A 22,106-nucleotide genomic window follows, 5' to 3' on the forward strand; every position below is an offset into this window, starting at 1 on the left:
CAGCTCCCTTTGTTCTGTTCCACCCCCTTTTATATCTTTGGCACAAGGCGGGAATCCTTTGTCTCTCTCTGGGTTCCCATCCTTCCTTCTAAATGGAAAAGCACCAGGTTTAAGATGGATTCCAGTACCATGTGACATGGTCACATGGGCTGTGAGATCCCCAAGCCTCCATTCTTTCTAGCCTGACTCAAATGAACACAGGAAGGCTTACAAGTAAACAGAGCCATTCACAACCAATTGTCCTTGTTAATGGGATCCATCAAGATTCTAAACTACCATTAATGGCCCACACTTTGCATAGTTACAATAGGACTTTAGAGTAATACTTCATATTTCTAGCTTCAGGTACAAGAATGATACATACATACAAATAAGATGATCACACTCAGTAGATTATAAGCTTTGTAATGATACTTTACAAGAGACCTTTTGCATAAAGCATATTCCAGTTACATTGTATTTACACTTATAAACATATGTCCATAAAACATATGGAGTGCAACGTCACACCAGGTTCAAGCCCTGGGAGGGCTGGCCTGCCCAGTGGGACTGCGTTACATTAAGGCTGGCCCGCTTGCCTGCTGTGGAGTGGTCCCGCCAGCCCCCTGATTGCTCTCTCGCTCTGTCTTCATGCAGGTAGTGAGCCAGATTGACAAGCTGACGTCGGATTTTGAGTTTGAGCTAGAGCCAGACGACTGGACCACGGCCACAGTGAGCAGCACATCCAGCAGCGAGAAAGGGGGTGGCACGTTCGACCTCGGCCAGCTGGATTTCATGACCTCAGACATCCTCTCTGACAGCTGGGAGTTTTGCTCCTTCCTGGAGGTCTCCACCCCATCTGACTCTGGGGACGGCTCGGAGCAGCAGCCGGGCCGCCAGCCAGACTACCGGCTGATGAATGGCGGGGTGCTGACCCCTAACGGACCCCGGGTGGAGACGCCCGACTCTTCCAGCGAGGAGGCCTTCAGCTCCGGCCCCAACCTCAAAGCCCAGCACCAGAGGACGCCGGGCATGAGGGAGCGGGTCCGCTTCAGTGACAAGGTGCTCTACCATGCCTTGTGCTGCGACGATGACGACGGGAACAGCCAGGAAGGCACTGGCTGGCTGCCACCGCCCAAGGACCTTCCAGAGGAGCCCAGTGAGGCAGGGCACAAGCTGCCGGCTGGGCCCTCTGCCAATCCGCTGCCACTGCTGCAGCGGCACTCTCCTCACCTGAGTGCCACTCAGCAACGGAAACTGATGAAGAACAGCAGCACACAGACCGTGTCGGACAAAAGCACTCAGACCGTGCTGCCCTATGTATCGGCCAAGCAGAAAATCAAAGGCAAAAACTGAGCAGGGGTGGGGGTGGGGAGGAATCGGAGCAATGGGGACTGATCGGAGCAGGGGGAGGGGCAGAAATATATATATATATATATATTTAAATAAATCAAAATACTAATCATAAAAACAAAACAAAAAAGGTGGAAAACTAATAACAATAATGTCCAGCTACCTAACTGTCATTTTTGAGGCTCAGGGAATTTGAAATTATTTACTGAACGAAAGAGATCAAATAACCGTGTGGAACAAGGGAAATAATATCTATACATAGAGACCCCCACCTCTGAAGCAGAGGATGGGAGAGAGATATGTTCAGGGGCATGCCCAAATGCCAGCCGAGCACCTCAGTTCACTAACTAGGTCTGTGGGTGGACGGCGTGTGGGTCTCCTCCACATAGGGATATATACATAGGGGAAACGGGGCTGGGCGGGGGGTGAGAGCCCAAGTGAACTAAGACTGAAAGAGTCTCCGGGAAAGGAAGACAGGCCAACCCCTTGTGCTGCTGGATTTGTATCCTACGCCTTCCCCCAACGTTCCAGAGATGGGGACGAGCCCCGGAATTTGGATTGACCTCTGGGTTTTGACTACGCTCCCACCCCTCTTCTGAAAGAAATCAGCCAATCAAAAACCTGTTTATTCATTAAAGAACAATTAATTTTTGTATGCTCTATTTTTATGAACAAATTGGTTTCAGATTGGCTGGACCTCTGAGCAAGTCAGTTCTCTAGGTCAATCAATGTTTTTTTGTGTTCGGCCATGGGTCAGCAAGTGACTCCTGTTCCATCAGTCAAGTGCCATTCATGGTGGTTAGATTTTCCTAGTCATTTGGTCAAATGGGACTAGAGTCAGAATGGGGTGTGGCTATGGCACGAAAGTAGCATTGGAGGACTGATTGCCAGACATGTCTGGAAGGATTTTGATTCTTCATGCCTGATTCTCATCTCACACCAATTGTACACCAGTATAAAATACGCCAGTTAACTCCCCTGGCGCTATTCCTGATCTACACCCAGGGGAATGAGAAGAGCATCAGGTCTTGCATTTCAGTTCCAGACAAAACCCTGGTCTAAGGCCAGGAGCCCAGCTCTGATCAGGAAGTTGCTGAAGCCCAGGCTTCACTTTAAGCACATGCTTCAGTCCTACTGAGTCCAACTGAGCCTTAAGCAGGTGTTTAAAGTTAAGCACATGCTGAAGTGCTTTCTTGAACTCGGGCCTAGAAGGGCCAGATTCTGATCCAATTACACCAGTGTAAATCTGGAGTCGTTCTGGAGACTTTCATGGCATCACTGCAGCTTTACACAGGGAGTAACTGACATCAGGATTTAGCCCATGAGGTTTAATTTTCATATAGAGGTGCCTACGCTGCCCCTGGGGCACATGCATGCTGGTGATTGGGTAGAGTTTGCAGCTGCACACAGTCACCTGTTTGCAGCCACACCTGTCTGGGCTTTTTGTGCAGAGCTGACAAGCACAATTTAGCCCCTTGGTTTGTGAAAATCAAGAATCTGACCCCTTGTGGCATGAGAGCGCTTTCTCAAGCTGGTTCTGAACTATCACAACACAGGGAATGAGCTGGCTGATCCATTCCCAACAAAGAAATCAACCAGAAAAGAAAACTGACTGTTCTTAACCTTTAGCCAGCCACTCTTTTAATCCTGTCCGAAGCCTGGGCTCCTAACCAAGCATAGCCCCAAAACAGGTACCTTGTTAAACACTAGCCTTGTTGATGATGAACTGGCAAAGCTATCACATTAGCTACCCAGCACAATAAAGCTTGGCATATGCACTTTAACAACAACAAGAAAAGCCAATGTGCTTTGGTTTGTTGTATTGCATGTGGCCTGGAGTGAACAAACCTTGTTGCCAGTATGTCTACCTCTGTGCCAGGGGGATGGTGCTAAGTTTCAGGGACTGGAAAGAAGCGCAACAAGCTGTGATGAAGGGGCTGGAGGCATTGATTTAAGAGAGAATCTTGCACCCACTGAAATCAGTGGCTAAACTTCTATTGACGTCGGTGGCACAAGCCCAGTTCAAAGCTGTCAGGCACAATTTTCCATCGCTCTGTGCCTCTGTACTCCAGTGCCGGGCAGCTGTGAAACACACCCAGAGCAGAATGGAAGCGTTGTACACACACTCAGCTCTAGAGCATGGGTTCTGAGCCCCGCCATTCCCATATGGCCAACTGGGAGGGACTCTGGCTAGATGGGGTGTGTGGGTCCTGGTATGGAAAAGGGGATCCTGCTGTAGAGAAGATTGCTGCCTACAGGCCTAGTGTAAATGACCATGCACGGGAAGGGTAGTGGAGGATTGTATTAATTTATATGGAACAAATGGGCCAAAGGTGTTTACATAATCCAGGCACTGAACAGCATGAAACTGTTCAGCAAGGTTTGGGACACAGCGACCACAGCCTGCTTAGAGGGTGTCAAAGATGTAAGAACTGTCCTTTGGAGACAAGAAAAGTTGGTTGAGTAGGGCTTGAGCTAAATCCAATCCCGTTTCATCTCGTGTGGTGTTTCACTGTCAGTTGGAGTCAGTAGAGGTGGTGCTGTCATCTGGGTCCCGCTAGCTGGCCCAGGCCAGTCAACACAGCTCGTAGTTTTAGGATGAAGAGGGACCCAGGTCCCAGGAGATGTGGGGTGGGAGCCATGGTGGTGAACCTTGCTCCAGCAGCCTCCTTCTGTTCTTTTGTCTGTTCCCCCCAGTCTCTTTCTTTAAGGACCCAAAAGGGAGTGATGGGTGGAACAGCCCAAGCCCTCACTAGTTTGTCTCCCAATTAGGCCTAACAGCCAGCACACCAATTTTGGTTTGTTAATTTCAGGTTCCATCTCGCCTGTTATTCCCGTAATCCTCTGCGTTATCTCAACATGGCCTTTTTTGCTGGCTCCCTTTTGTACCATTTCCTATCAGCAGTGTGTGACATTGTACAAGCTGTTACATGCGGCTTCCCATTGAGCTCACAACGAGGGGCAGTTTGTAGGCTCAGTTCTCACCCCAGACCATAGTCATTCCTAAGGTTGCCAGGTATCCTGTTTTCGACCAGAATGCCCCATAGAAATGGGACCCTGGTGGCTCCAGTCAGCACCGCCAACTGGGCCATTAAAAGCCGGTCAGTGGTGCAGCAGGGGCCTGGGGCTAAGGCATGCTTCCTGCCTGCCCTGGCTCTGCACGGCTCCCAGAAGCGGCCGCCAGGTCCCTGCAGCCCCTAGACGCATGGGCAGCCAGGGAGGCTCCGTGTGCTGCCCCCACCCCGAGGGCCGGCTCTGCAGCTCCCATTGGCAGTGCATGGAGCGTCCCTGGCCACCCATGTGTCTAGTGGCTGCAGGAACCTGCGGCAGCTTCCTGGGAGCCATGGTAAGCACTGCCAGGACCCCACACTCCAAACCCGCTTCTGTACCCCAATGCCCTGCCCCAGCACCGAGTCCCCTCCCACACCCAAACTCCCTCCCAGAGCCCGCACCAATACCCCAACCCCCTGCTCCAGCCCAGCACCCGAAACCTCTCATCCCCAGCCCCACCTCAGAGCCCACACCCCCAGCCAGAGCCCCCACCCCCTTCCCGCACCCCAACTCCCTGCCCCAGCCTGGAGCCCTCTCCCGCACCCTGAAGCCCTCATTTCTGGCCCCACCCGGAGCCTGTACCTCCAGCCCAGAGCCTGTACCCCCTCACACCCCACCCTCTGCTCCAGCCCAGTGAAAGTGAGTGAGGGACAGTGAGCGAAAGATGGAGGCGTGATGGGGCAAGTGGGGGCAGAGCCTTGAGAAGGGACGAGGTAGGGACTGGGCCTCAGTGAAGGGGCAGGGCAGGGGTGTTCAGTTTTGTGTGATTAGAAAGTTGGTAACCCCAGTCACACGCCTGAAATCAAGGGCCCTGACTGTGATATGCTGGAGCCCAGCCTCTTTCCCCTTTATGAGCCTATCTGTCCACATGATCAGGTCACCCAGAAAGAGTTCAGGAGGAGGCAGGGCCAGGACTCAGCCCCCCCACCTTTCCACTGGTCCCAAGAGCAATCCACCCCGGTGCAGACTGCCCCAACCCCTCCCAGGGAGTCCCAGGCAGAAAAATCAATGCACAACCCCTCCTGGCTCTCCAGTAGGCACAGTGCAGTGGTGTACCTGGCACAGGGCAGTGGGAGCACTGCATCGGCTGGCCTGATGGCATTACACTGGAGTCACCCCCAAATTAACTGAGCTCAGCAACCAGCCCTCAAAGGGTTAATTTCCTCTCTCTCTCTCTCTCTCTCTCTCTCTCTCTCTCTCTCTCTCTCTCTCGGCTCGCTTGAGAGAGCACTGAGCAAGGTGGGGAAGAGAGCAGCGTGTTGACCGTCTATAAGCCTGGATTGAAAGGACTTGGGGAGTGTGATCCAAGAGCATGTAGCTAAGGGAAATTGACAGCTACCAGGGGAAATGGCCTGACAGGGCAATCACTGAGGCTGTGCAGTTGTCTCCCAAGGGATGGTGTGGACGCCACATTGTTTGTTCTCTTTAAACCTGCACCAGACCAAATGCTAGTGGCTATGGAGCAGTGTGACTATCATGCATTAGCTCAATGTGCTGTGGGAGTGGAGGGGATAGACTTCTGGATGGCCTTTCCCAGCTCTAAGTTCTCTGGCACACCAGGGGTGTCAGCACAAAACAATCAGGAAATAAAGGCAGCAGGGGTGACTGAGTGAAATTTACCCAGCCTAGAGGGCCAGGAAAAGGTCTTGGCACCACTTCAGTCACAACCATTCCTCGGTGCCTGCTCACCATACGTCTGGCTGGGGGGAAGAGTGGTTATTGACACTGAAACTCACACAAGCAAAGCTGGATCCCATGAGAGGAAGACAAGTGATAGTTGGAGGTGAGGGGAAATCAAGCCAATTCCAAAAGTGAGGACAGAGACCAGGTCTTCTCTGACCTTTCTTCCTGGAAGACTCTCTGGATGACTGGAGAGCTGGTAGGCTGATAACATCATCTGTGCCAAGGGAGTGAAGAACGTGTAAGTGACAGGGGAAGGACTGGTTAGAATGGTTTGGTTTTGTTAACCACAGTTGGACTCCAAGTCCAACAAACTGGAGGGAGGAAAATTCTCTTTGTTAAAGTGTAACTACACCTGAATGTTCTGTTAAAGGCTGGACAAGGCCATTTCTCTGGCAAAGAGCAAAAACCGGTGGTGGGGGGGGACCTCCCTGGCCTGAATTTTCCCCATGTGGCTATTGATTTATGGGGAGTTTGGGAGATCAGAGCCTGCGTCCCACAGGTGCTGAACACTGGTAATGCCGATGGCTGTCAGACAGAATTTGCAATGCTCAGCAACCCTGGGGGGAAGAGCCAAGCGTCCAAGACCAGAGGCAACCTAATTAGTGGCCTCTGTTGGAAAACGCAGCTCATATGTCTTCAGACAAAGCCGCAAAGGCCAGATCCTCAGCTGGTGCAAACTGCTGTTGCTTCATTGACTTCAGTAGGCTGGATCCTCAGCTGGTGTAAAGCCAGTGGAGCTCCGGGGATACCGGCTGGGAGGCAGTGTGATCTAGTGGGTAGAGCACTAGACTGGGATTCAAGTGATCTGGGAACGATACGCACCTCTGTCACCAGCCTGCTGGGTGACTTTGGGCATGTCTCTTCACCACCCTGTGCCTCAGTTTCCCAATCTGTGAGTGGGGGATAAAGGTCCCCTCCTCCTTTGTAAAGTGCTTTGAGCTCCAGCAGTGCAAAGAGCTAGGTATTGTTATGGCTTTTTTAAAGATATAAGGCAGTGAATAAAGGGGACACAGCCATTGTTTCCCTAGGCAGGTCCCCTTTTAAGATAGGGATGAGAAGGCGGCTTCTTTGACAGCCCTGGAAATGTCTTCAGCTCCCAGCTGGGAGCGACTCCAGCCCTCTGGGAGCCTCAAAGCATGGGGAGCAGGCCATTGTATGCCAGCTGCCTTCCCACTCCCCTGGCTGTTCCCAGCCTCTGGAGAATCTCAGGGATCGAGATTTCCTCCTCTTCCTTGATCGCTGCCAACCTGCTGCTGCTTGCACCTCTAGCAGGGTGGAGAGAGAACACCAAAGGCCATGGGTCTGGCTTAACTCTCTGGGTGCAATTCCCTTAACTCTGGCTCCTCTCTGATCCTTGGGGCAGGTCTCCATTGCTCACTCCCTTCCCCACAAAGGGAACTAACATACTAGGGACCAGAGCCAGGCACCCAGGGGGCGGCGCTGAGAGGGATATGTTGCCCTGGGTTTCCAAAGGTGTTTTAGCTGCCATCAGTGGGAGTCAAGTGGGTTGTGCTAACCCCACAGCACCACGCAGATATGCCCCAGCTGAACACCTGCCCTCAAGGCCATTGAAACATCCCCCAGTGTTCAGTCTGTGTTACTGGTGCAGCGTGAGCGGTCACATGGGGAGGGGCAAACCCCAGAACCCTAAAGCAGCTGACTCCAACAAACCAATCCTCTCAGAGGTTGCTGGCCGTGGGAGGGGCCTGGGCTCAATATAAGCCAGACCTGGCCCCCCCTAGAGAGGGGAGGATTGTAGAAGTGCAGGCAGCAGGAGAGGCTATCACCTTGGGGAAAGGGCACTGAGTTTGGGGAGGGTGGGGCACAGGCTGGGCGCTGCCTCCCTAGAATGCATTGGATTTGCCTGTAAGGTGAGAGAGTTTATGGGGGAATGGGACCAAAGGCTCTGTGTGTGGATGGTGATAAACTAAATCCTGATTCACCCCTCTGGTAAGTACTATTACAGCCTCTCTGGTGTCCTTTCTCTCTGCACCTTTTCAGTAGGCAGGTCATCCTGGCCCTCCAGGCAATGGTGTGGTGATACTGGAGCTGGGAGAGGTGGGGTGTAGCTGGAGGGTCATCTTCAATGATCATCTGCTGAACTACCTGGAGCTGAAAACACCGGTGGAGAGAGACTACCCTCCAGAGATACATGTTTTGTAGCTTCCCATGGAAGGGCTGGCGTGGATCTGCCAGTGGAGATATAGCAAGGCCTACAGGGATAGCAGGAGAAGCTCTTGTAGATCTCAGCTGTTCTGTGTGGCTCTGTGGCCCTTGGAGTATGGGCAGCCTGGAGGTCCCTGTGCCCATGTGATCTCTTGGTTGGCATAGAATATTAGGGTTGGAAGAGATCTCAGGAGGTCATCTAGTCCAACCCCCTGCTCAAAGCAGGATGAACACCAACTAAATCATCCCAGCCAGGGCTTTGTCAAACCTTAAAAACCTCTCAGGATGGAGATTCCACCTCCGCCCCAGGTAACCCATTCCAGTGCTTCACCACCCTCCTAGTGAAAGAGTGTTTCCTAATATCCAACCTAGATCTCCCCCACTGCAACTTGAGACCATTGCTCCTTGTTCAGTCATCTGTCACCACTGAAAACAGCCTAGCTCCATCCTGCTTGGAACCCCCCTTCAGGTAGTTGAAAGCTGCTATCAAATCCCTCCTCACTCTTCTCTTCTGCAGACTAAATAACCACAGTTCCCTCAGCCTCTCCTCATAAGTCCTGTGCCCCAGCCCCCTGATCATTTTCGTTGCCCTCCATTGGACTCTCTCCAATTTGTCCACATCCTTTCTTTAGTGGGGGGCCCAAACTGGAAGCAATACTCCAGATGTGGCCTCACCAATGCCGAATAGAGGGGAATAATCACTTCCCTCAATCTGCTGGCAATGCTCCTACTAATGCAGCCCAATATGCCGTTAGCCTTCTTGGCAACAAGGGCACGCTGCTGACTCATATCAGCTTCTCATCCACTGTAATCCCCAGGTCCTTTTCTGCAGAACTGCTACTTAGACAGTCAGTCCCCAGCCTGTAGCGGTACATGGGATTCTTCCTTCCTAAGTGCAGGACTCTGCACTTGTCCTTGTTGAACCTCATCAGATTTCTTTTGGCCCGATCCTCCAATTTGTCTAGGTCACTCTGGACCCTATCCCTACCCTACAGAGTATCTACCTCTCCCCCCAGCTTAGTGTCATCTGCGAACTTGCTGAGGGTGCAATCCATCCCATCATCCAGATAAAGATGTTGAACAAAACGGGCCCCAGGACTGACTGCTGGAGCACTCTGCTTGATACCAGCTGCCAAACAGACATGGAGCCATTGAGCACTACCCATTGAGCCCGACAATCTAGCCAGCTTTCTATCCACTTTATAGTCCATTCATCCAATCCATACTTTTTAAACTTGCTGGCAAGAATACTGTGGGAGACTGTATCAAAAGCTTTGCTAAAGTCCAGATATATCATAGAATCATAGAATCATAGAATATCAGGGTTGGAAGGGACCCCAGAAGGTCATCTAGTCCAACCCCCTGCTCAAAGCAGGACCAAGTCCCAGTTAAATCATCCCAGCCAGGGCTTTGTCAAGCCTGACCTTAAAAACCTCTAAGGAAGGAGATTCTACCACCTCCCTAGGTAACGCATTCCAGTGTTTCACCACCCTCTTAGTGAAAAAGTTTTTCCTAATATCCAATCTAAACCTCCCCCATTGCAACTTGAGACCATTACTCCTTGTTCTGTCATCTGCTACCATTGAGAACAGTCTAGAGCCATCCTCTTTGGAACCCCCTTTCAGGTAGTTGAAAGCAGCTATCAAATCCCCCCTCATTCTTCTCTTCTGCAGACTAAACAATCCCAGCTCCCTCAGCCTCTCCTCATAAGTCATGTGCTCTAGACCCCTAATCATTTTTGTTGCCCTTCGCTGGACTCTTTCCAATTTATCCACATCCTTCTTGTAGTGTGGGGCCCAAAACTGGACACAGTACTCCAGATGAGGCCTCACCAGTGTCGAATAGAGGGGAACGATCACGTCCCTCGATCTGCTCGCTATGCCCCTACTTATACATCCCAAAATGCCATTGGCCTTCTTGGCAACAAGGGCACACTGCTGACTCATATCCAGCTTCTCGTCCACTGTCACCCCTAGGTCCTTTTCCGCAGAACTGCTGCCTAGCCATTCGGTCCCTAGTCTGTAGCGGTGCATTGGATTCTTCCATCCTAAGTGCAGGACCCTGCACTTATCCTTATTGAACCTCATCAGATTTCTTTTGGCCCAATCCTCCAATTTGTCTAGGTCCTTCTGTATCCTATCCCTCCCCTCCAGCGTATCTACCACTCCTCCCAGTTTAGTATCATCCGCAAATTTGCTGAGAGTGCAATCCACACCATCCTCCAGATCATTTATGAAGATATTGAACAAAACGGGCCCCAGGACCGACCCCTGGGGCACTCCACTTGACACCGGCTGCCAACTAGACATGGAGCCATTGATCACTACCCGTTGAGCCCGACAATCTAGCCAGCTTTCTACCCACCTTATAGTGCATTCATCCAGCCCATACTTCCTTAACTTGCTGACAAGAATGCTGTGGGAGACCGTGTCAAAGGCTTTGCTAAAGTCAAGAAATATCACGTCCACTGCTTTCGCCATATCCACAGAACCAGTTATCTCATCATAGAAGGCAATCAGGTTGGTCAGGCATGACTTGCCCTTGGTGAATCCATGTTGACTGTTCCTGATCACCTTCCTCTCCTCCAAGTGCTTCAAAATGGTTTCCTTGAGGACCTGCTCCATGATTTTTCCAGGGACTGAAGTGCAGTTCTCCTTCTTCCCTTTTTTAAAGATGGGCACTATATTTGCCTTTTTAGAATCGTCCAGGATCTCCCCTGATCATCATGAGTTTTCACAGATAATGGCCAATGGCTCGCAATCACATCAGCCAAATTCCCTCAGCACCCTCGGATGCATTAGATCTGGACCCATGGACTTGTGCATGTCCAGCTTTTCTAAATAGTCCTTAACCTGTTCTTTCACCATTGAGGGCATCCTGTGGTGCTTAGGCTAAGGTGTGCTGCCTGGAGCAGAATGGCTGTCCAGAGATCCCCTGCTGCCCATCTGCTCCATGTGCCCTGGCCATGGGACCTGGGGAGCTCTTTCCTCCAAAGGCTAAGAGCTGTAGTTGAAAGCTGAGGTGTGCTGAGCACCAGCTGCTCACACTGACGTCAATAGAAGCTGGAGGCCCTCTGCGTCTCTCAGGGCACGGAGCCATCCCCTCCAGTGAACACTCCCACAGGATGGGGGCTCTGGTGGGAGAAGAACGCCAGGACATCAGAAAAGACAGGCCACTCTAACCCCACGGATCCCAAGAGTTCCGTGGGAGGTTTGGGCCATCTGTGTGGAGGCTCTGGAACTACTCTGGCGACCCTGCTTTCCTCCCTTGCTACCAAACAGCAAGTCCTCTTTGGGTGGTGACCCTACTCTCACCCTCCACCTGAAGCAGCAGAGATCCATGGGGTGACCTTCCCTTATTGTTCAGTTGGGCCCCAGCTGGACTCCAGGGTGGCCCTCTGCTCCTATCTGAGAAGAGAAAGGAAGCAATAAATGTCCACATTTCCATCTGGTTGCTGCTGTAATGTTTAAGGTAGCCGGTGTGATGGGTTCCCCCCAGGGTGCCATCTTGGAACTAGGATCCCACTGAGCCCCCCTGACCCACCAGCCTGGATTCCCTCTCATACTGTACTGCTGTGACCAGCCTGCCAAGCCCTCTTTCAGGCTCCAGCCTGCACTTTCACCAGCACACATACAGATAGGGACACACCCAGTTGCAGTTACACACAGATGCTGTGATCAGCTCTGCACAGGGAGGCACAGTGAGGGCACCTCCCAATTCCTAAGGCACGCACCTCCTCTCTGGAGTGTAAACCCAAAATTATACCATCTTGCGCTGCACAAAGAACTGTACAGCATAAGCTCATGAAATTTGCCCCATCCCTCAAAGGGCAGAAAGCTGTTGCATATCCTTCTGCACAGAGTTATGATTTACACATACACTCGTTTTAGACAAAGCAAAAACAAATTTATTAACTACAAAAGATAAATTTTAAGTGATTATAAGGCATAGCAAACAGATCAAAGCACATTACCTAGCAAATAAACAAAAATGGAAACTAAGCTTAATATACTACATAAATTGGATATGTATAGCAAATTCTCACCCTAAATGATGATGGAAACAGGCTTCAGGCTCTTAAGGGGCAAGCTGTGCTGGTTTACAGCTTAAAATCCCCAGGTGTTTCATTCACAGGCTAAAAATCCCTTTAGCCTGGGTCCAACACTTCCTCTGGTTCAGCCTTTGTTCCTCAGGTGTTCCCAGGAGTCTCTTTGGGTGGGGAGTCAGTAAAGAACCTCAGTGATGTAATTCCACTGCCTTATATAGCTTTTGCATATGGTGGGAACGCTTTGTTTCAAAGCTTGGTTCCCACGCCAGTCAATGGAAAAAACATTGGTATCCCAAGATGGAGTCAGCACCAGGTGACCTGGTCGCATGTCCCTGTATTGTCACAGCAGCCATAGAATCATAGAATATCAGGGTTGGAAGGGACCTCAGGAGGTCATCTAGTCCAACCCCCTGCTCAAAGTAGGACCAATCCCCAGTTTTTGCCCCAGATCCCTAAATGGCCCCCTCAAGGTTTGAACTCACAACCCTGGGTTTAGCAGGCCAATGCTCAAACCACTAAGCTATCTCTCCCCCAATGTCTGTTTTGAGCATCCTCAGGAACACCCCACCCCCGATGGGAGATAAGCTTCTTATAAGGCCTATTGTTTTCTCCTAATGGCCCTTTAAGCTGAATGGGCCCTTCCCAGCCAGCCATCTAGACAAGGTGATAGCCTCTCCTGCTGCCCCTTTGTGGAGCTATTTCCCCCTTAGCACTTCTACAATCCTCCCCTCTCTAGAAGAAGCCAGGTCAGGCTTACATTGAGCCCAGGCCCCTCCCACGGCCAGCAGCCCCTGAGAGGATTGGTTTGTTGGAGTCAGCTGCTTTAGGGTTCTGGGGTTTGCCCCTCCCCATGTGACCACTCACTCTGCACCAGTAACACAGACTGAACACTGGGGGACGTTTCAATGGCTTTGAGGGCAGGTGTTCAGCTGGGGCATATCTGCGTGGTGCTGTGGGATTAGCACAACCCACTTGACTCCCACTGATGGCAGCTAAAACACCTTTGGAAACCCAGGGCAACATGTCCCTCTCAGCGCCGCCCTCTGGGTGTCTGGCTCTGGTCCCTAGCATGTTAGTTCCCTTTGTGGGGAAGGGAGTGAGCAATGGAGACCCACCCCAAGGATCAGAGAGGAGCCAGAGTTAAAGGAATGGCATTCTGAGACTAGACTGAGTGCATTCTACGTAGTGGGCGTTCCCCATATGTAAACACATTTGTAATAGATACATAGATAAGGAGTCCGGTGGCACCTTAACTACTAACAGATTTATTTGGGCATAAGCTTTCATGGGTAAAAAAAACCACTTCTTCAGATGCATGGAGTGAAAATTACAGATGCAGGCATTGTTATACTGACACATGAAGAGAAGGGAGTTATCTCACAAGTGGAGAACCAGTGTTGATGGGGCCAATTCAATCAGGGTGGATGTAGTCCACTCAGAACTACCCAGAAGTTCACCTACTACAGGACAGTATCCAGAAGTCACCTACTACAGGAAAGGCCCAACAAGGAAAATAATAGAACACCACTGGCCATCACATACAGCCCCCAGCTAAAACCTCTCCAGCACATCATCAACGATCTACAACCTATCCTGGAAAACAATCCCTCACTCTCACAGACCTTGGATGCAGGCCAGTATGCAAATACTGAAGCAAATACCTGAAGCAAATACTCACCAGCAACTACACACCACACCACAGAAACACTAACCCATGAACCAATCCCTGTAACAAACCTCGTTGCCTACTCTGTCCCCATATCTACTCTAGCGACACCATTAGAGGACTCAACCACATCAGCCACACCATCAGGGACTCATGCACCTGCACATCTACTACTGTGATATGTGCCAGCAATGCCCCTCTGTCATGTACATTGGCCAAACCGGAAAATCTCTACGTAAAAGAATAAATGGACACAAATCGGACATCAGGAATGGTAACATATAAAAGCCAGTAGGAGAACACTTCAATCTTCCTGGACATTCTATAACAGATTTAAAAGTAGCTATACTTTAACAAAAAAAACTTCAGAAACAGACTTCAAAGAGAAACTGCAGAACTAAAATTCATTTACAAATTTAACACCATTAATTTGGGCTTGAATAGGGACTGGGAATGGCTGTCTCACTACAAAAGCAACTTTCCTTCTCCTGGAATTGACATCTCCTCATCAGTTATTGGGAATGGAGTACATCCACCCTGATTGAATTGGCCCTGTCAACACTGGTTCTCCACCTGTGAGGTAACTCCCTTCTTTTCATGTGTCAGTATATAACGCCTGCATCTGTAATTTTCACTCCATGCATCTGAAGAAGTGGGTTTTTCACCCACGAAAGCTTATGCCCAAATAAATCTGTTAGTCTTTAAGGTGCCACCAGACTCCTTGTTGTTTTTGTGGATACAGACTATCATGGCTACCCCCTGATACTTGACACAGATACATAGACAATATTCCTAACTTTAGATATAGCGATGATACATGCATACAGGTAGGATGATTATATTCAGTAAATCATAACCTTTCCAATTACACCTCGCATGACCTATCTTGCATAAAATACATCATAATTATTATTATGATCTATCTGATTATGGCATATCTCTATGAAGAATATGGGGTACAGTGCCTTACCCATGACCCCAGTGAGGTGGGGGTTGGACAGGGAAGTGGGAGCAGAATTAGTTTTAACAAAGGCACCTTAACTTCACCCTTCCTAATACGTTTTGATAACGCTTTCCAAGGTAGCATGAGAGTCTCTGTCACAGAGGCAGCCCAGCCCAGGACTCTTTGGAGAACTTGGGCCTGCTAGAAATGCTAGTGGTGAAGTTCCAGCAGCACAGGTTTGTAAGTGAGCCATTGTCTCATCCACAGCACTCTTAGCAAAGGTTTCTGTTTTTATCTGCCAATTATTCTTCTGATTGCTCCAGACACATGCACGGTAAAGGTACCACAGAGAGGTCAATGGGAAGGCATTGCGGGCTTGATTCACCACTATGCTGCCTCTGAGGTAGTCATTTCGACAGCAGCTGCCAAGTGCCACCACTGTGATTTGGTAGCACATACCAGTGCCAGGTGCATGTAATAAATCCCTGTATGAAGGGGTTACTTGTGATGATGGGGGTCAGGGCTCAGCAGCCCTGGGGCTCACTTCTTGTTTACATCTTGCATTCCTGCAAGCTCAGGCTTCAGGGTTTCGGCCCGCAGGGGTCAGCAGGGGATTCACCACCTCCCCATGTATTCTAAAGTTTTTTTGTTAGACAAGGGGGAAGTTTTTATCTTCTTCCTCTGAAACAACAGGATTGGCCACAGTGGGACACTGGACAAGAGGAGCACGGTTCTGAGCTGACACTGAGCAGCCTCTCTCAGGTGCTTGCTGGCAGGTTCTTGCTCACATGGTGTCAAGGTTCCTTCCCCACTCTGAACTCTAGGGTACTGATGTGGGGACCCGCATGAAAGACCTCCTAAGCTTATTATTACCAGCTTAGGTTAAAAACTTCCCCAAGGTACAAACTTTGCCTTGTCCTTGAACAGTATGCTGCTACCACCAAGCGTTTTAAACAAAGAACAGGGAAAGAGACCACTTGGAGACCTCTTTCCCCAAAATATCCCCCCCAAGCCCTACACACACCCTTTCCTGGGGAGGCTTGAGAATAATATCCTAACCAATTGGTTACAAAATCATCAAAGACCCAAACCCCTGGATCTTGGAACAATGGAAAAATCAGTCAGGTTCTTAAAAGAAGGATTTTATTTAAAAAAAAAAGTGAAAATCATCTCTGTAAAATCAGGATGGAAAATACTTTACAGGGTATTCAGATTCAAAACACAGAGGATCCCCCTCTGGGCAAAACCTTAAAGTTACAGAAAACAGAAATAAACCTCCCTCTTAATACAGGGAAAATTCACATAAAACAAAAGATAAACTAATCCGCCTTGCCTGGCTTACCTATACTGGTTGCAATATTGGAGACTTGGATTAGGATGGGCTGGAGAAGATGGATTTCTGTCTGGCTTCTCTCAGTCCCAAGAGAGAACAACCCCGTAAACGAAGAACACAAACAAAAACCTTCCCCCCCCATCCCCCACCAAGATTTGAAAGTATCTTGTCCTTATTGGTCCTTTGGGTCAGGTGCCAGCCAGGTTAGCTGAGCTTCTTAACCGTCTACAGGTAACAGGATGTTGCCTCTGGCCAGGAGGGATTTTATAGCACTGTATACAGAAAGGTGGTTACCCTTCCCTTTGTATTTATGACACATGCTCAGGGTCTAACTGTTCACCTCACCTTATGTGGGCTCGGGAAGGTATTTCCCCCAGCTCCTATTGACAGTGATCTTGGGCCGGGAGTGGTTTTGCCTCCCTCTGTAGCATGTGCATGAGGGTCACTTCCCGAGCTTATCTGGGTGTATCTCACTTCATCACTCTCCTGCCAGAGCAGGGACCTCGGGCCCTGGTGCTTCTTGTCCCTCCTGTTCTCTGCCTGTGGCTTGTACCAAGCCAGTCTCCTGTGGACTATCAAACTTTGGTCTCAGCTCAGTTGTTGGGTTAGTGTGTGGGTGCTGGTGGCCTGTGATTTCCAGGAGGCCAGACTTGATGGTCTGGCCCCTTCTGGCCTGGAGTGCTGTGACTGAGCTGGGTCCAGAGCAATAGGGGATCCTGCCCTCCACTTCCGAGAAAGATGGTGCAAGAACTAGGTATCAGGCCCCAAATGGGTCAGAACTGCACGTTTGGATCTGAATCTGAAGTCCGTCCCAGGTTGGGAAGAGTCCGATCCCAGTGTGTGGTTCAGGACCCAGCACTGTTTTAGTCAGAGAGGGTTAAAAAGAGGAAATATTCACAAATGTCACACTCTGACCCCCCGAGCAGGTAAAAATGGGCATGGGGCTTTTTGCAGAAATGTTCAGAAACGTTCCCTGGCTTTTGTCAAATGTCAAAATCTGAAATTTTGGTGCACGCTAAAGTGGAGGCTGCTGAGGGGCTTCTTGGGGCAGCTTGGGGAGGGCATTTAAGAAACAGTCTTTTCCTTCTAGCCTGTCTTGTCAAACTCTTGTAAGCACTCATCTGCTACCAGCCCTCCCCCTCTCCCCACACAACACTGGATGTCAAAGCCTGGCAATAGCCAGCAAAGGGGGGCTGGATTCCACAGGAAATTTCGTCCAGCTTCACATACAAAAGACACCTCTCCGGTGCACCCTGGCCTTGAACTCAGGCTGGCATTTCCTGGCTCTGACGTCATCGCCTGCACTGGAGATCCCAGGCAAGCTCCCAGGCATGGCAGGCTGGCACCCCACTGGCTCTCTTGGAGCAGGGCTGACAGAGCCTGGATGCATGTGCCAGGGAAGCTGGCTATGGCTAGGGTTGCCACCTGTCCAGGATCTCCTAGGATGGTCCCGCTTTCTGAGATGGCTGCCCTGGGAAATAAGGGTGCTCCCTGCACATGACCAGATCACCAGTTTGATGGATCATCCTGGACGTCTTGGGGCTTTCTCTACCTCTGAGGTGACAGCCTAGCTATGGCTGTGATGACCCACTTGGAGCAGCCCGGATTGGAAGGCAGGTGCCACAAGCTGTGGTGGGCTTGACTCCCTTGAATCTGGCACTCTTTGTGCCAGGGAAGTCCTTCACCCAAAGGAGACAGCAATCCCTCCTCCTTCCCCTGGGAGCTCTGCCAGGAAAAGGGAAGCAGGAAGCTACCTTGGCCTGGGAGTAGAGACTGATCAGGAGATGGGCTGCAGCAGCAGCACCCCACCCCCATACTCCGGGCTGCCCACTCTCTGGGTTTCACTAGCTCAGCACCCCTGCCCCACATTGGAGCAGGTAGTGCAGGGGATTGTGGTGGGACTCCAGGCTGGATCCCTACCAACAGGGCCAAGAGTTGCCCTGCAGCTGGCAGCTCCTCACTTGTCTAAGTGTGATCACACTGTGACTTGGAGATGATTGGGGGAGCTATGGGGGGCAGAGGGAATGGAGATGCGTGGGGGGGTGGGGCCATTAGGGGGTGGTGGGAGGTGGGGCCATTGGGAGCAGAGGGAACAGAGATTGGTGGGGGTGGGTCCATGGGGGGCAGAGGGAATGGAGATGATGGGCTGCATCCACGACACCTCATGGCACTTGAAGCCACCTTTGCACCCCCACTGGTGCCCCCAATCCTGGGCCTGGCTGTAGAGCAGCCTCTGAGGGGGGCCTTGGCAGTGCTGGGGTGGACACAGGTTCTAGCACTGGAACAGCAGAGCTACCCCAAATCAAGAGCAAGGGGCACTGACAGCTGGCAGAGCTGGACCATCCTGCTTTATGCCTGGTGCTGGCCAGAGCGATCAGCCCCTCGCTGTTCCAAGCACTGCCTTGGGGCAGCAAACGTTTCCTTTTGGGAGTTGGTTGCCCTTCAGGAGCTTCCTCGCTCTGCGTATCTGAATGTTCTTGGGTGCCTTCATCATCCTCTCCTCCCATAGGATCTCCACCCAGGCAGTACTGGGACCCAGCCCCTGCACCAGCAGCAGCTGTGTAGCAGTGCTCAGCACAGGAAGGGAGCAGCACAGGAAGGGATCCTTGCCGGGGGCAGTCGCACTCTGGCCAGGATGCTGGGGTTAAAGCCTGCTCCCCTCAGCCATGCATGGGCATCTCAAGTGCCAGCTCAACACCGGACTTCAAGGCAGGCCTGGCCCTCAGATGTCTCCCTGCCAGTCAGAGCCACACTGGGGGCTCTGCTGTGTCGCTGGAGAGCCACCTGGGGACCCCACCCAAATGCTGGGGAGTACCAATCAGTGGGCGCCCATGTGATCACCAGCAGTTGCAAGGGGCGGGTCTGGATTCCACTTCCTTGGTGCTGCTGGCAGAGAATTTCAGGGGGGTATTGCACCGCTTGGACAGAGGCCCCTCCAGTTGCACACAGCCCGAGTCAAACATCCCCGTCATGCTGAGGCAGTGCAGTGTGGTGGTGAGAGCACACACCAGGCAAAGAGTGACAGTGGTCAAGCAGCGGGTGTGCTAAGACCAGAATTGCCTCCTTGTTTCCTTGCGCTCCAGTCTGTCTGTCTGCATCCACTTGGTGTCTCTTGCCTTGTACTCAGATTGTGAGCTGCCTGGGGCAAGGGCTGGCCTTTCCTTGGGTGCGTGTATGCACCGGGCTCTGGTCCCTGACTGGGGCTCTCAGGCCCTAGCCCAATATGCCAGCTCCTCGGGCCACTGACATAACCTTGGACAAGGCATGGAGCTTCCCAGGGCCTCCTTTTGCCCACTTGTAAGGTGGGGAAAACCCTTCCCTGCCCCTAGGAGCATGGATTTGTTACAGTGCTTGTAGAGACAACAGGATCTGACTGCTCACCTCAGCACTTAGCCTCCTTCGCTGGCAGTTGCTATAGGTTTGGAACCTTGGGGGCCAGCCACCACAGGGCGCAAAGGTGGAGGGTTTTCTCTTGTGGGTTGTGTGTGTGCAGCACCCCCAAAGTGCTACTTGCCAAGGACTTAGGGAGTCATGAGGGTGGGTGCAATTTGAACAGCAATGTGGTTTGTTTCAGAAGAGGAGGGTTAGGGAGGCAGTGTTGCCTAATGAATAGAATGCTGGATGGGACTTAGGAGACCTGGGTTCTATTCCTCGCTTGACCTGCTCAGTGACCTTGAGCAAGTCATGGCACTGCTCTGTGCTTTAGTTTCCCCATGTGTAAAATAGGGATAATGACCTTAATGTTTCTTGTAAAGATTTGGGGAGCCACCCTGCTCTTCTCCTCACTAGTAGTACAGCATGGAGTTCTGATGCTCAGCGAGGGCTCTGAACTCCCTGCAAAAGTGAAGAGGGAGTAGGCCAGAATTTTTTGAATTAATGTTTGTTGGAAAATGGCCTTTCTCAGAAATCAAAATGGTGTGTAACAGAACTCTGGTTTTGTTTGGAAACTTTCTAGTTGGGTTGGCAGGACGGGGCAGACGGTTGTTTTTGGAAATCAGAAAATGAAAAGCATTGCCTTCTGGTTTGCGGGATTCTTTATGTAAGCAGAGTCAGGATGAGCTCCACCCTGACATCTGGTGGTGCGGTGTGGCAAGTTGTGGAAAAGAACTTCAGGGGCCGATCTCATTTGCATAGGCACACCCACCCCTCCTAGAATGAGGCCATAGCTGCCCAAATGGTCACTTTGGCTGTTGTGGGATCCCCAGTGTCACTGTTATTGGGGCAGGAAGAATAAATTGTTATTACCCTGATTATAGGAACTGTGCTTGGAACTGTACTTGGCCTTTTGCTATGATGGAGGGACTCACCATCAACTAAGTAGCACTCGCTAGGCAAGGGTCATGGGTTCCAAAACTGTGTGAATTGAGAGACACTTGAGACAGGTATTAGTACTTGGTGGTGTGGGCCCCTTTGTGAAGGCTTGAAGCACCAATTGCACCTCTGTCTCTCTCCACTGTGGAATGTCAGAGCTAATTTTGGGTCTATTAAGAGTCTTGCTACAGGTACTGTGCTGCATTCACTTTGGCCTTATGGTGCACCAGCACTAAGGCCCCCACTACTATGAGCTGAAATCTCTAAGAGCTGAAATCACTGAGCACTGTGTCAAGTAGTGGGGAGCCGGAAGATCTAGAGTGCAGTGGTGCTGTTCATGAGACAGCGAGCTGTGCAGAGCAGAGCCCGTCGTGAGACAGCGGCGTGTTTGTGAGACGGCGAGCTGTGCAGAGTGGAGCCAGTCGTGGTGGAGCGGAGCCGTTCATGAGACGGCGAGCTGTGCAGAGCGGAGCCATTCGTGAGACAGCGAGCTGAGCTGAGCAGAGCTGTTCATGAGACAGCGAGCTGTGCAGAGCAGAGCCGGTCGTGGTGGAGCGGAGCCGGTCGTGAGACAGCGGTGTGTTCGTGAGACGGCGAGCTGAGCAGAGCTGTTCGTGAGACGGCGAGCTGTGCAGAGCAGAGCTGGTCGTGGTGGAGCAGAGCCGTTCGTGAGACATCGTAGCAGAGCAGAGCCCTGTGGGGCAGTCAGCTTCAGGACACGTAAGGTGCCCCTTACCCCTTTCCCCCACACACAGGCACATTTTAGCCAGACTGGGGAGTAACACTATGCAGATGAACTTTTGAACTCTGGGGCTGGACTTTTTGGACTTTGGGTGATTTGTGGATTGCTGGACTCAAGAGACGTTTGGGTGCTGGGACTCAAGAACCCGAGGGAAAGGGGCATGCCCCAGTTTGCTTGGGGTGGTTTTTTTTTGCTCATGGGTTGTGTTATGAATCCTGTTGGTGGTGTTTCCCCAACATAATGCCACATTGTTTCTCTCTGTTATTAAAAGGCTTTTTGCTACACTCAGACTATGTGCTTGCGAGAGGGGAAGTATTGCCTCTTGGAGGCGCCCAGCGGGGGTGGTATATATTTGTCCCAGGTCACTGGGTGGGGGCTCGAGCCGGTTTGCATTGTGTTATTGGAATGGATCCCCTAGATATTGAACCCGGCCCTTGTTGCTGCCAACTCTGATGGGCAGAAGGGTTACAGAAGTAATGACACTGCCCTCCCATTTTAAAGCGCTTTGAGATCTATTGCTGAGAAGAGCTAGGTGGTGGAGGCATTGTTGTCAATCTCTACAGCCAGACTGAATGTCTTTGTAAACGATATGCACCGTAACAAGATACAGGCTGGATGCAAGAATCACAGGGTGGAGTTCTCTGGCCTGTGTTCTCCCAGGTCCCTTCAAGCCTTAAAATCTAAGGCTCCTTCCCTGTGCAGTGTCACGCTCTGTCTTACCAGTCTCCAGCTGAGGGACCCTGGGAATCCAGAGAAGGGGATGTCTGGGCTTGGGGTTTAAAACCCCTTTATTCTGAGGCTACAGGAAGCCCTGAATGACTACATACCCTG

At 51.1% G+C, this 22,106-nt stretch overlaps 1 protein-coding gene across 3 annotated transcripts in view; it reads left to right on the top strand.

Annotated features, from left to right (window-relative positions):
• The window catches only part of INSYN1 (inhibitory synaptic factor 1), an 89,928-nt gene extending 88,584 nt beyond the window's left edge, over positions 1–1,344 (top strand). For all 3 annotated transcript variants that reach the window (XM_037911543.2, XM_043524132.1, XM_043524133.1), the window contains one exon: positions 637–1,344. In XM_037911543.2, coding sequence (XP_037767471.1) covers positions 637–1,335 — 699 coding nt within the window. In that variant the 3' untranslated portion in view covers positions 1,336–1,344. The remainder of the gene's footprint in view (positions 1–636) is intronic.
• The last annotated feature ends 20,762 nt before the right edge of the window (positions 1,345–22,106 follow it).

The sequence above is a fragment of the Chelonia mydas genome, chromosome 10 (assembly GCF_015237465.2).
Source record: "Chelonia mydas isolate rCheMyd1 chromosome 10, rCheMyd1.pri.v2, whole genome shotgun sequence".
Lineage (NCBI taxonomy): Eukaryota > Metazoa > Chordata > Testudines > Cheloniidae > Chelonia > Chelonia mydas.